Source organism: Hemibagrus wyckioides, linkage group LG05 (assembly GCF_019097595.1).
Source record: "Hemibagrus wyckioides isolate EC202008001 linkage group LG05, SWU_Hwy_1.0, whole genome shotgun sequence".
In the NCBI taxonomy this organism is placed as follows: domain Eukaryota; kingdom Metazoa; phylum Chordata; class Actinopteri; order Siluriformes; family Bagridae; genus Hemibagrus; species Hemibagrus wyckioides.
The window spans coordinates 7,681,388-7,695,754 of record NC_080714.1 but is presented as its reverse complement, the minus strand read 5'-3'; the positions used below and the strand labels follow the sequence as shown (position 1 = coordinate 7,695,754).

The 14,367-nt window shown below is 39.8% G+C and overlaps 1 protein-coding gene across 6 annotated transcripts in view; it reads left to right on the top strand.

Moving 5' to 3' along the window:
• prdm16 (PR domain containing 16) overlaps window positions 1-13,873 on the top strand; it is a 157,940-nt gene extending 144,067 nt beyond the window's left edge. For 3 of the 6 annotated variants that reach the window (XM_058389631.1, XM_058389629.1, XM_058389633.1), the window contains 8 exons: window positions 140-227; window positions 2,727-2,896; window positions 3,036-3,113; window positions 6,147-6,316; window positions 6,497-6,668; window positions 8,791-9,012; window positions 9,730-9,901; window positions 10,558-13,873. In XM_058389631.1, the coding sequence (XP_058245614.1) occupies window positions 140-227; window positions 2,727-2,896; window positions 3,036-3,113; window positions 6,147-6,316; window positions 6,497-6,668; window positions 8,791-9,012; window positions 9,730-9,901; window positions 10,558-10,692 (1,207 nt within the window). In that variant the 3' untranslated portion in view covers window positions 10,693-13,873. The remainder of the gene's footprint in view (window positions 1-139; window positions 228-2,726; window positions 2,897-3,035; window positions 3,114-6,146; window positions 6,317-6,496; window positions 6,669-8,790; window positions 9,013-9,729; window positions 9,902-10,557) is intronic. The other 3 variants (XM_058389634.1, XM_058389630.1, XM_058389632.1) reach the window with 2 other exon arrangements.
• The last annotated feature ends 494 nt before the right edge of the window (window positions 13,874-14,367 follow it).

Here is a 14,367-nt window from a genome sequence, read left to right as displayed (position 1 = left end):
GATGGGGTCACACTACAATTTTAGGATGATGGTCAGAATTTTCTGCTCTGCGATACAAATTGGTGTTAGATTTATATACCAGACAAGGAATCGTTGCGATTTCCTTCATTCATACGTAACCCTCTGTGTTGTTGTCCAGCAGGGTGGAGAAAAGGAAGCTGATAGATCCTGTAGGAGCCCTGAAGGAGAAGTACCTAAGACCGTCTCCACTGCTCTTCCACCCTCAGGTATCTGCACGCACATATGTTACCTCTGGTTCTGCTATCTAATTAGCATAGATATCTGGAACCTAAAATAAAGGAATCTGATCTTCTTGGGGCAGTTGTGAATTAAAATCAAAGCCTACATTTAATATGCTGAATTCCTTTGCATACCATAGTACATATGCAGCATGCAGTGGTAATGATAACATTATAATGCAGGTAATAATGCAAGTAATGAATGTGGATATCAAGTTTTTAATATTTAAAATATGTTATTGCCCCCAAGTTTTTTTTTTATTAATCTTCACACAATGAAAGGGTTCTTCAAAAATGTTTATTCCTGTTGCAACAAGCTAAAGATTAATGCTTAAGATTAATGCTTGCTATAATATGTATATGGATGTAATACCTCTAGTATTGTGTTTGTTCTGTTCATCGCTCTGGAACTTAATGTGTAAACCTACCTACTATTTTGTTTGAAATTGAGCCATGATAAGGTAGAAGTGCATTTTAATTGGATTGGATTTTTATCAAAGATTTATGATAATCTTGAAAGTGTATAGCCCTTTCTACTATTAAGAGTGTGTAAAGTTCAGTTTATTATCTTCTGCTTTGAAAAACAATCCTTCATTGTTTCTGGTAGCATTTCATATTTTGCCCACCTTTGAGCGATGCTAAAATGAAAATATTATTATTAATGACCTTTTGAATTGAAGCAAGTTGTCCCATGTAGTGTTGAAGCACAGCTAAGTTTAGTCAGAGCATTGTTTCTGTGTAGCTCTACTCGGAGGGCCACTGCTAAATAACTTCCTACCATTTTTTTTTGCTCTGGCCGCCTAGATAATGTCTGCATGTCCATCAGACACTTCCTGTGTTTGTGTGCAGGAGAATGGCCTCTCTTGTTGGGAACTGTTTTATCTGCCCTGTAAATCTGTTCACTATCGATGTGGAGCTGGCTCCCCCACACCCCAAGCCCTTCTTTCTCCATTTGTCTTTCTCTTTTTCTCATCTACCTCCCTCCTCCTTCTTAGCCTCCTCTCCTCCATGTGGCATGAGGACAGCTGGGTAGACGTGATTCTCGAGAGAGCATTGTTTTGGATGCTTAGGAGATGTTTATGATTACTCTCTTTCCCATGCACCTTATATCCTCACAATGATGAAGGGAGGAGTGCCAGACATGTATAGCAGACGCATACACAACAAATACAGTATAATGACTCACAACACCCATATAATAAATGTGAAAATAAAATAATGAAATTTATTTGGACTACTGATACGAATTACTGTTTGAACTATAAGAAAATAGTTCAACAGTGAATAAAGGAATAAAAATAAATTATAGTCCTGATTATAGAATTATAAGACCAGCATATTATACATTCAGTGGTCCAGCTTTATCCCATGCTTAATTGGTGGAGTGATGAAATGAAGGTACTCAGACATAAATAAATAAATTGAGACAGTTTGTCTGTCTCCATGTTTATTCATATTCCAAAAGCAGGAAGGATGTAAGCTGTTTTTGGCCATCGAGACACATAGCTAAGCCTTTGTTCTGTGTCTAATGGGGAAGGGCTATCAGCGAGGGGTATCTTAAACTGCATTGTACGCTTACCGTTCTCAGAGGTGAATAGCTCATTCAGAGGCTTCTTTCTGAGACTTGTTGGGAACAAAGTGGAGGGCTGGGGGTTCCCAGGGGGCTGCTCGAGTGGCTGCTAACGTGGCATAGGTCAGGGAGGTGACTCTTGAACAGCACAATCAAGACTCGACCTTCTGATATACAGCTTCCTCCGGCCTTCCGCCCTGTCTCGTAATGATGCAAAACTCCCCTGCTCTCTGCCAGAGCCCCCGCCATCTAAATCATTGTATTCATCAGGTAGCAGGCAAAACAAAATATTTTCAGTAGGTCATATTTTGTACCACTAAAGATCTATTGGTCATTTTTTCAGAACAAATTAATGGTTAATTATAGTTAAAGCCACCTTACATTTACGGCATTTGGCAAATACACTTATCCAAAGCAACTTCAATTTTTTCTCACTTTTACTGAGCAATTGAGGGTTGAGGGCCTGGCTCAGGGGCCCACAATGGCAGCTTGGTGGACCTGGGATTCGAGCTCACAGCCTTCTGATAAGTAGTCCTAAGCCACTAAGCTTCCACATCCCCCTCACCACCAACAAAAGAATTCCCATTGAAAGAGGCAAAAGATTGGGTATATATGGTTCAGATTACAGAAATAAAACTCTGTCTGTAGGTGCCCTAAAAGCAGTTAGGGGAAGTCCCCAGACTGGAAAAAAAAATCATTCTCTTTTAGAGCTTTTGGATTGACATGGAGATCACATGCACTGAAGTGGTTCGATACAACCTCAGAGAGACTCTTAAACTGTCAATAAGACTGCTTTATTCTCCTGAAATTTCAGACTTCACTGCAGTGTTTTATATGTCATTGCGATCTGTCAGACTACTCCTCAACTTGCCATAAAACATAAGTATGTATCTTATCAGGATCTCCTTTCTTTTTAGGTGTCTGCAATGGAGAACATGACTGAGAAGCTGGAGAACTTTGGCACTTTGAAACTGGACGCTCCCAATTCGCTACAGCACTCCTCACATCACCTCTTTAACTTCCGCTCCCCTCCTCCTTCACTGTCTGATGCTATCCTCCGCAAAGGCAAAGAACGCTATGCCTGCAGGTAAGCACAAGCCATTTATCTCAGGCTGGAGTTTCAATACAGCCATTTTAAATTCCTCCTATTTCAATTAAACATATTTGCAAACAAGCATTATGTATTAACCAGAACCGTGCTCAAGATCCATTTTCTTCTGGTGCAGGTACTGTGGGAAAATCTTTCCCAGGTCGGCTAATCTTACCAGGCACTTACGAACACACACAGGAGAGCAGCCCTACAGGTAAGCCGCTCAAAAGCACTCAAATATAAAGCCCTAAAAGTCATCCCCATTTCTGCTTCTAACACAAAACCACACATAGAGGTAACTTCAGCCACTTAAGTCTATACAGTCTACCAATCCAAACATAGTGAAGTGTCACCATCACTCCATAATCTAGCAGTTTACTCCTGCTGGTGACATGTCTATTTTGGAAAACCAAGAGAAAATATTTCACTCAAACTTGTCTGACACTCTGACACAAAATGCCTTAAGAAAAATGGGAACATTTCTGCTGTTTGTTCAGCACAAGCTACAGTGCATGGGCTGGTGATGCAGAGACACCCAAGACTGAATAAAAGAAAAAAGAAAAGAAAAATGGGAGGTCGAGAAAGAGAAGGAAGATTAATTCTGTCTGTGCAGATGTTGTGGAGTTAAAGGGGCAGTGCAAGCTCTGGACAATGTTGGCCCGTAATAGCACCCTAGAGACATCCTTGCAATGTTTATAGAGGAGCTTAATTATCACAGATTTGGCTACCTTCCAGCCATGCACTGCCCTGTGCCGTGAGGATGAGAGTGTTCTGAAGAGGGGGATTTACTGGACGCTATAGCCTTAAGTAGAGCATCAGGCTAATGGAGGAAGATTAACACAAACCTGCAGGTTTGATGGCCAGTTTCTCCTTTCTCTGTCAGGTTAATCAAATCTAGATTGACAAAGTGAAGTTTAAGATGCTGTAGAGGTCTAGATGAAGCATGCCTGGCTTTGTGCATCATTAAAAGTTCATGCAATGATATTGGAAGTCTTAATAAAAATCAAAGGGCTTATTGTCTGAGGAGGTTAACATTCTTAACATACATTGTTTATTGTTTTGTACATAAGTTCTTTTTGTATTTCTCTTTTGGATATACCTTCTGGAAGTTAATTTAAGGCTCTGTTCCGGGAAACCGAAAGCGGGTTCAGACAAAATCTCTCCACATGTCTACCGCTGTGCTTTGTGGAAGCAGTCGGCGAGATAGGGAGCCTCCCATGGGACATGGTCACTGTATGGTTGGCTCCTTCACAACAATCCCTTGATTAGCTCGTTTAGAAACAATTTACCCTAACAAATGGTAGACATCATCATCATCATCATCTCCCCTCCCCACTTTGAGGGAAATAACGCTGAGGCAGGCTAGTATCAGAGCTGGACTGCACTCAGCCGTCTTCATGCTTCATTGTAGTAGGTTATTTGCCTTGCTTGAGATGCTATCGCCTCTGCTCTTTGCAGTGAAATTGGCCTAGTAGTGCTGACCATTGAAAGACCCCATTCAGATTGTAACGCTCCATGTACAGTCCTTGTAACACTGGAGGAAAAACTCAAAGATGATGAAGTAATTGAAAGTCCCCTTGGACAGGCTAATAAAAATAAACTAAACAGAGGGTAGAAAAGGCCATTAAACAAAGAAAGAACGCTGTCTTGGCATTTTACCATTCTCTATGAACCATGATGCACCAAGTCTGGAACTTCACACAGAGACGCACACACACACCCACTCCTGAAAATAAATTGGAACATGAAAAGAGGCCTGCATCTTGATTCTGAGCACTTGATGACGAGTGATTTTCCCAAAGCAATTAGGCCTGAAAGTCAATCTTGCAAGCCAGCCGCAGGAGTGTAGATCGAGCAGGGCCACCCAACAAAAGGGCCACTGTCCGGCAGGGTTCTTGACACGACCTCGCCATCGTGTTTGTTTATCAGCACGTTAAATTGATGTTCTCCGGCCTATTCTGGATAGACTGTCGTCGCGAACAAGCAGGCCAAAGAGACCAACTGGAGGAGCCTAAACCATGGCCCTCAGGGCTAGTTACTCAGTGCCAGAAATGTGCTTATACACAACAGTCACTAAAGAGTACCCATCCAGCTTATAGCAAGTTAATGATCTAGTCAATACACTTTAACCTCCTCTTTAATTTATTCTCTGAATGATTAGGCTGAAAAAACAAAAATAGAATTTGAATCGCATTCATCTTTTGCAAAAAGTAATGAGGAAGCTCAGTTGGTTTTGTTATTAGTTTTGCACGGAAGCAAAACAGGTTGGTTTTCTTTAAGTTACCCATCAACCCAATTATTAATTTAATGTTTGTAGAACATCCACTTCATTTTACAGTTCTGAGAACTTGGTTGGTGAAATATTTAATCTGTTCAATTTTCTGGAAATATTTTTGCTTTTATGTATTTGTAGAAGCTGATTAGAATAACATGATAAGAACATTCTGATTATATTCAGTCTGAGCTAGGAAATCAGTACTGCAGAAAGCCTTGTTTCCTGGGAAAAGAAATAATATGAAGCTTTGTGGTATACATTAGAGGTCTATAAAGATTTTTAAGCCAGTGATACTCATACCAGACATCAACATCCCTGAGACTGTCCACATTTGTACTCTAACTCATTTCACACAACACAGGCATCTAACAAAAACATAGATAAGAGGGCCCTGATATATGAGCATATGAGAACCATAGGTTCTCTAGGTACACCTACATGTTAGCACTAGACATAGGCAGCAGCACTCTCAGCCACAGGGTGGAGTAATTCACAGCAGCTCTCAAATGTTGCTCAGTGAAAGAAAGTTGCTTCTCTAAGCACATATGCAATACACAAGTCATCAGACGTCTGTGAATGTGTGTTTTAAAATTATATTGTCATATTTGAAACTTTCATTCTGTACGTTACATATTTATAAATGTCAGTAAGTCTGACTGCCACTGATTACAGGACCTAGTCATTTAAAACTGGCTTAAGAAACTTAAAAAAAAATATGGAGGCGAAGAGTGCTGCCCATGCTCTGATTTCACTGTCAGAGCTACGATGACAAATGTGTCCCCACCTAAAGAGTCCAATTGCCTGTAATGTGTTGGCCATGTTTATACTGAGGCATTCTACAGCTAGTGATTGCTGTTTATATAGCTGAACAGGGACCTCATTTAGGGTTCTAATTCTCTTTCTAACCCAACAACCCCCCCTTCCCTGTCTCTGTCCCTGTCTCTCTCTCTCTCTCTCTTGCTCTCTCTGCAGATGTAAATACTGTGACCGTTCCTTCAGCATCTCGTCCAACCTCCAGCGACACGTTCGTAACATCCACAATAAAGAGAAGCCTTTCAAGTGCCACCTGTGTAACCGCTGCTTTGGTCAGCAGACCAACCTGGACCGCCACTTAAAGAAACACGAGCATGAGAATATCCCAGGTAAACATATCCTCCACACACTAGTCAAAGGGTGCTCTGTTGTCTTGACTTATAAGATCATTTTTGCTGAAATAAACTTTGTGCTATGAAATAGATGATATATTTATGTGTGGAATTATACTGTATAAACAGTGAGTAATAATCTCTGTTTCTCTCTGTTCTGTACTGTTTGTGTGTCAGTGAGCCAACACTCCGGGATTCTCTCAAATTTGGGAACAAATATCTCCTCTCCAAACTCCGAACCTGACAATCACGCACTTTTAGACGAAAAAGAGGACTCGTATTTCTCAGAGATTAGAAATTTTATCTCCAACAGTGAGCTGAACCAGGCCTGCAGCTCCTCAGAGAAAAGGTAGAAATGCATACACATACATTCCTGTTGTGTTTTGAAGCTATAGTAACCAAGAACATAACTCACAGGCATGAGCAGAGTCTTGAAGCTCAGTCTTTTGTGAGGTTAAAGCCTGCTCCCTAGTGGCTGCATGTGGAATGTGCTTACTTTGCATTCTTAAATGTGAACCTCTGGATGCGCAACTTTTATTTTAAAACATCAGAGAAAGAGGTGCAGCATTTCAGAGACCTATACCTGATATTACACTTAGCCACATATGTGCTGGGCAGTACATGAAAACACCAAATAAAATCATTGTTGCCATGATGAGGGTGTGTGCAAAGAGTTCTGTTCAGAGTTGACTGGCTAAACTCAAGAAAATTTGGAGAAATGTTCTGTGAAACAGTTTTGTGATGTCTGTGTAAATAAAAACACAGATGTATGACTTCTTCTTATGACATATAATGGTCCTGCCTAATTTCAGCCTTGATACCCTGGCCTCATCTAGACACATGAAAGCTCTCACTCTGCCATCTGGGATCAATAGTCTTGTCCCTGTCTAGAAACGGCAAGCCTGGCATTTTAATATCTGTAATTCAAATAAGTGCTCTGTTTTCTGTCTCTCTGCAAATCGCTCCAGTCGAGACAGACAGGCAGCTGCAGGATCACTGCTCCTCTGAGTCCTCTCTGCATCATTCATTTCCGTGTCTTTCTATCATCCTTAATATTTAGTTGTCATTTCCTCTAGCTCTTTCAGTTTCTCTAATTCTGTTTTGATGGACGTGACAGTCTGCCGGCACATTCCTCCACACTTCCTTTTTGTCTGTCTTCCTTTTGCTTTTGTCAGAAAAGGATCAGAATTTGCTAGTGTTGGAGGTGAGCGCTGTTGGACTGATGGTGGTTAAATGCTGTGTCCGGTCTGGCCCCCCTTGACTGATCGTGACAGATTGGGGTGGGGGGTTTGAGCCAGACCTTCAGGTTTAGGCGTCCCTGGGGACCCTCAGATTGAGGCATTTATCTGTGCACTACATTGATGGAGCCCCACATCTCCTCCCTCCAGCTAAGGCAAACAGTGTTCTGACATGTTTAGACTGAGAGACAAAGCACAGGTCTGTGGCAGGCCTGTCGATGTCTTCCGCACGCCATGGACTTTCTCCTGAGCCAGGACCCAATTTGATTATGCGATATTTAAGCTTGACGGAAAATGGAAAACAAGCAGTCTTTCTTGAGTCCCATTTCCTTTTTTTTCATAAGTCCACCCCTTACATAGCCAGCTGATGCCTCTCTCCTGAGCGCTTGTCATTATAGTCTGCTACGATGGACTGCTTTGAAGGCAAAACAACTTGAGGGGACAGACTCTGTAAAGCCAGTGAGATCATGACTGTTTGAGGAACTGGAAGGTTTGAAAAGAACGAGAGAGTGACCAAGTAAAATTGAAAGAGTAGTAATGGAACGGTATGGTGCTGATAGGTGCTTTGCAGAGCAGACGTTTTCTGTGGAACTCTGTGGCACCGAGACAGGCTGTGATGATTGGATCTGACCCTCCTGGACTGGCCCGTCTCGCCTTTCTGGGATTAGCTAATTTATCATCGCCAAAACGTCTGTCGTTAATTACACAATGTGTGTGTTTGTCATTCGGGGGCCCTGCATGTTTTCAGGCTAAAGCCTGGCAGGGAAATCACAGGTCATTCAGCAATGATGGATAGTAATTGGGTGGCTGGAACACGGTACACAGTGGTGATATTTGGCAGTTGCTCTATGACAGTAGATCTGCCATCACAGGCCTCAGAGGCTAAAATAGTCCATCTGAGGAGAGATGGAGTAAGCTCATTTAGTTATATGAGCTTATGTTGTAGTAGAAAACCTCAGCTTACTGTGTCAAATGTAGACTTCAGTACCAGGTCTGTATGTAATATTTGTGCAATAAAATGAAAAAAAAAAGCTAAAATGAGAGATGTGGAAGTAATGTGTGTACTTGATTGATATTAATAGATACCATCTCTCGTTTTTAATAGAGGCCATTGTTAGGAAATTTTCAGGCTTATTATCTAATAATTATTAATTATACTGTAAAACATAACTGAGCTAAAACATAAGCCATATATATAATCTTGACCCACATTTTAATCTGGGAATGTTATAGGTCAGAAATGACAGAGGATGAGCGTCCTGAAAGCCACGCCATCACGGACTCCAAGCTCGAGGAGGAGGAGGAGGAAGCGGAGGGAGATGATGAAGACGAGGAGGGCTCACTAACAGAAAAGTCCCAGGACGAGATGACTTCTCCCGCCACCATGGTGCAAGGCACTTACGATGACGATGAGGAAGCCGCTCCGCTCTCCATGACCTACGAACACCCACGCAGGTAAGATAGATCACACTCGGCTCTCACCCGAATAGATCTCATTCATCTTTCATGTCCATTCAAATGTGGAAAGAAGAGCAAATTATTTGCATGATAAGCAACAAAGTGAACACCAGATGATGTCATTTTTTGCTCTATTAATGTTTGTAAGGGATGAGTTTAATTACATTACAAGCACAAGAATAAGATTTCAGTCATTTCTTTTTGATGAATCAATATGCACTATGGGATGACATAGTTTTCCTCCAATAATATTTGCTTTCTTATTTAGTGCTGGCAATAATGATTATTCCAAATCTAACATTACTTCCAATATCTAACATGACTAACACGATTTTCTCTTTGATATTCTAAATAGTTAAAGCAGACTCTGAGACCAAAAAAATACAAAATTCTAAACCTCTGATTAAAATGCAGGTACTGAAATTGATCAACCTGTTAGGGAGCGTGATATCGCAGATAATTCAATTTGCCAACCAGCTTAGGAGACTGAAATGAAACTAACTGCTGTTGATATCTAGTTGTGCATGGTTGTGTATTACTCTACCTGCATGTATGTGCACTTTGTGACACCATCACTCCATGCCATCCCTCCATTAACACCATGTGCATGCGCCACATAATCACGCCTTATCCGGCTTTAACAGCCGTTCTGATTGGGTTAACTGAGGGTTCCCTCCCCTCTCCCCAACCCCTCGTCCCTCCTTCCTCGTGCAGGTGTATTGAGGAGGACGCAGGCCTGTTAGATCTGGAGCCTCTGCCTGGCTTTCCAAAGGGCCTGGAGCTCCATAAGCCTGCTGACGAGCCATTTGATGTTAAAGACATTTTTAACACCTCCTTAGAATCTGAGGCGCTGAAAGAAACACTCTTGAGGCAGGCTAAAACTCAGGTATGCCTTTGCACCCACCTAAGGCAAAAAGTGAGGGGTCACTTCATTTGTGTCAATATGCTAGCTGACTAATTTCAAGAAATTCAGGGTTTCATAGCAGAGCTTACCTCTGAAGTTTATGACAGAACAATCAACTATAAAAGGATTGCTTTTCTTAGGTGTTAGATACTGCATTTGACTGCATTGTGAAAAGAATCAAGAATGATTTCTCTCTTTCTCTCTTTTTTCTTACATTCTTTCTCTATTTTAATGTTTGCAGGATAACTAAATAACATTATAATAACTAACACTTATGACTGTAACACCATATAGACTCAAACCACTAACTTTATACATATAGTATCTTGATTAATTCTAATTAAAAAACAATATAATATTTGTAATATATGACACATTTTGTAATTTTTTGATTTTCTACATTCTAGAGAATGGCAATACTGCCAGATAATATATTTTTAATTTTCAAGTCTCAGTTAACTCCACCCAGGACAGAGCTGCTAGTATTTTTTAACTGCAGTCGCATTTTACCTTACAGGCAGCAAAGGGCTCTAAAAATTACAAACTGCTTCTTTAAATGTCTGAATGAGATTTGAAATGCTTTGTGAAGACTATAGGTTAAATATGCTGCTCCACTGTGTGCCCCTTTCCTCTCGCAGGCTTATGCAATGATGCTCTCTCTGTCGGAGAACAACCCCCTGCATCCATCCTCCCAGAACTCACTAGACGCCTGGCTGAACATGGGAGGAGGCCCTTCAGAAACCAGCTCCTTTCACCCACTCAACCATATCTAAGCCCAGAGTGCAAGGAGACGGCGAGTGGTCGGAGGGAAAGGATGAGGAGGAGAAAGTGAGAGAGAGAGAGGACAGTAGGAATGGGTAAAGACCACCACGAAGCAGATGCATGTGTTACAATAGCACATGAAGACCAGTGATGCTTTCAGTAGATGAATCACCACTTCGACTGGGAAAAGGGGAGAGGAGCTTAGCTGAAAGACTGTTAGCTGAAACAGAGACATGAACCAGTAGAGCTGTAGATATCTCCTTCCCACAACAGAGAGACAAAAGACTGACCACACCACTTCACTCTGTCCAACTCAAGATCTGTTTTAAAGCTCATTCTGCAGTTTTCTCCTCAGAGACTCAGTCCGGGGAAAAAAAAGCGCCCATGTATCCCAGTGACATCACAAATCTGTGTCATTCATCATTTCTCATACGGACAGCCGTGCTTATTAAAGTGATGAAAGAGCAAAGAAAAAAGGAAACAGAAAGTATTTTTGTCATGTATACTGATCTGATATGATCGAGTCCCCAAACTGTATTCCATGCAGTGGCACGAACAGACCATGAGAGTGTATGTTGCCGAACCAAGACAAGGTCTGAACATATGTTTCCATAAACTGCACTGTAGAACCAATTTATAATGGATAAGGATTAACAATATATATATATATATATATATATATATATATATATATATATATATATATATATATATATATATATATATATATATTCTTTAAAAAAATTCAAATGAGCCACAGACATAAACAGAATCCACCGCTAATCACATCCCTCCTCTTTGATTGTGTTGATCATCATCAGAGTGGTAGAAACAGTAGCAACGCTCAAAGCATGGCTGCTCAACTCAACATATCACCTTAACCTTGTTACTGTTATTATTGCCATTTTAACTGTACACAGTTTTTTTTTTTTTTTTCTGAAGAAAGCGTTAAATTATTCTCCTCCCAACGTTCTCATGCATTCGAAACACTCTCTCTTTTTTTTTTGTATGTGATTTGTTCTTTGATCAACAGTATTGTTTTCTTTCGAGCACTGCTGTGCTTAAATTGTTAATATAATTATTTAGTGAAGGACCAAATTTGTATGATAATGTAAGATGTACAAAATAATTTCGAAAAAATTCATAGCAAAGAGTGTTGTGTGCCAAATAACCCCCTTTTTTTTTTCCTGGACAATCATTTATTTTTATTTCCCAGTGGTTATTATATGCTGTTTTCGTAGGGTTTTTTTCTCTCTCTCTTATTGCCTGCTCACTCTATGTATTTGATTTGAGGTGCATTTGATTTCTATTTATTTTTAGTTGTTTCATCATTATAGAAAAATATGATTCTAGAAAAAAAAAAAAGTAAAGAAAAACTGACCCAGTTTCACCCAGTTGTTGAAGGAATTGAATCTATGACTGAGACTTTTAATCTCATTAATGCTCTGAAGGATATTGTATAGAGACCGGTATGCCAAAATGTAAATGACAAAATCACCTATTTTATTTATAAGTTTGGCGTCGGCACCAGTCTGTTTGTGTTCGTTGTGAGGTTTGTTTTTATTTTTCTCTTGCTCGACCATTTTAAACTGTACATACAGTGTGTGATGTTGAACAAATGGTTGATTTCTTTTTCATTTTTTTTAAATGAATCCTTTGATTAAAGCATCAGGTCACTTGAATGGTGGGGCATTATATTTGTACTGCTATAGTCAGTTTTGCTTTCTGTTTTAGTCCGCCCGTTTTAAAAAACAGCAAAAGAATGGTCACGTCAGTCTCTCTAACAGCGTCCGGTCCTGTGTGTTGAATAGGAAACAGCATGCCACTGTATCCAAAACAAATCCAAATTGTGTGATGGCATCTTACAAACCATCAGCACCGAGCTAAAAATGTGGACCTTGGATGCAACTGTGTTTTATTTTTTTTTTTCCATTCAATTTTATTATTATTATTATTATTATTATTTTTTACAAAACATAAGCAGCTGCTGTTAATCGAAGGGGCTGGAATGGGATTAAATCAACAGGATCAAACGGTGAGCTGGGAAATTTCTATTTCTAACGCTGATAGGTGAGTGTAGTTCAGGGTTGAGCAGGAAGCACAGCCCTTAAAAACACGCATGTTACCCAAGTGCCAGGACTCAGGAGTCCTCGTGCAACTCTACTGAACTGTGAATCCAGCGCATGAATCGTACAAATAAAGACAACAACGAAACACAAACTCATGATGAATGTGTAGAATAGATTCAATGTGTTGCTAATGTATCAGACCTCTAGCATTACTTTTCTTCTTCGGATGGCAATTAAAGAAAAGAAAAAAAAAAGTCAAATCTGTCGTTATTACTTCGTCCATCGCAGCCTTTTCTTTTTTCTTTGCATATGGTCTCAAATGTGTGCAAATAGCACTTAAAATACACAGCACTCCTGATCTCATCTGTGTCCCTTCAAATTCTCCAAATAAAGCCACTTGGTTTTAAACAAACACTTCAGCCACACTTTATTCATGAACATCGTGTCGCACATTTGGGGAAAACATTATGAACCACACATTGTGTACTGCCCTGGATAGAGAGAGTTTATTTCAGTACTATTGCAGAGCGCTGTTGTCTTTCTTTGCCACTAGATGGCGAAGGCGTCTCTGTGTCGTTTTCCATATTGACCCGGTAGCTAGCTGTTCACACCTAAACTGGCCTAGCTGGAGAGATTTAATCATACTGCATATGTCGAGGTTCATGATGTCACATACTACTGTAATACACAAGCGCTGTAGGTGGTGGAGAAATAGATCCACGACGAACCGTCCCAAACTGGTCTCGATATGAAAGTTGGTGTACTCCCCAAACCACCCCCCCACCCCCAACTGTTACAACACAAAACAAATGTAAAGCCATAACTCGTTATGGTTCCTCTAAAAACTGTATAGTGTTATTAAAAAAAAAAAGAAAAGAAATTGTTGCATTCGTCTGCAAATTCGTTTTAAAACATGAGTTTGAAAATAGATGGTGCTTGTTTCATTTGGATCTGAGTTGTATATCGCTTCTGTTCTGTTTATTGAAAGAAAACTGTTGTGCATGACTTGTGTTTTAGCGGTCATAATGGTGTCCATTTGTGAAATGTGTATCTTAAATTAAAAAGGAGGTAAAAAAAAAAAAAAAAAGGTCATAAAAAATTACTGAATTTGTAGATGCACTTATTGTACATGTGGTTAGGTTAGTAGGTTTGACTTTAAGTCCTGTTAACTGCCTTACCTGCAACAGGCAGATGGTTATTGAATTAAACATTATGCTTGTGGGAGAGAAATAATGAGAAAAAAAAATGAAAGGATTGTAGAATAATAACGAAAATTCTGATAATTGCAGTTCTTTTTTTTTTCTTTTTTTTTTTGATGCTTGTGATTATTGAAGATGTACTTTAGAGAAATTTCATGGAAAAGACATGATTCTGATGTTAATTCTGTAGAATAGATATGTATACCAAATGTAATCTTTCCAATGCTATGAAGAATTTATACATGAAATTGATATGCAATAAAAACCTGTGTGCTTTTTATATGAATTCTGCCTTTTTCAATTGTGTGTGTGTGTGTGTGTGTGTGTGTGTGGTCAATCTGTGAAAAGGATTTTCTACATCCACTATCAAGACCTTTATAATTTCACTACTATTTTCACCTTGATCACTTGCTCTTCT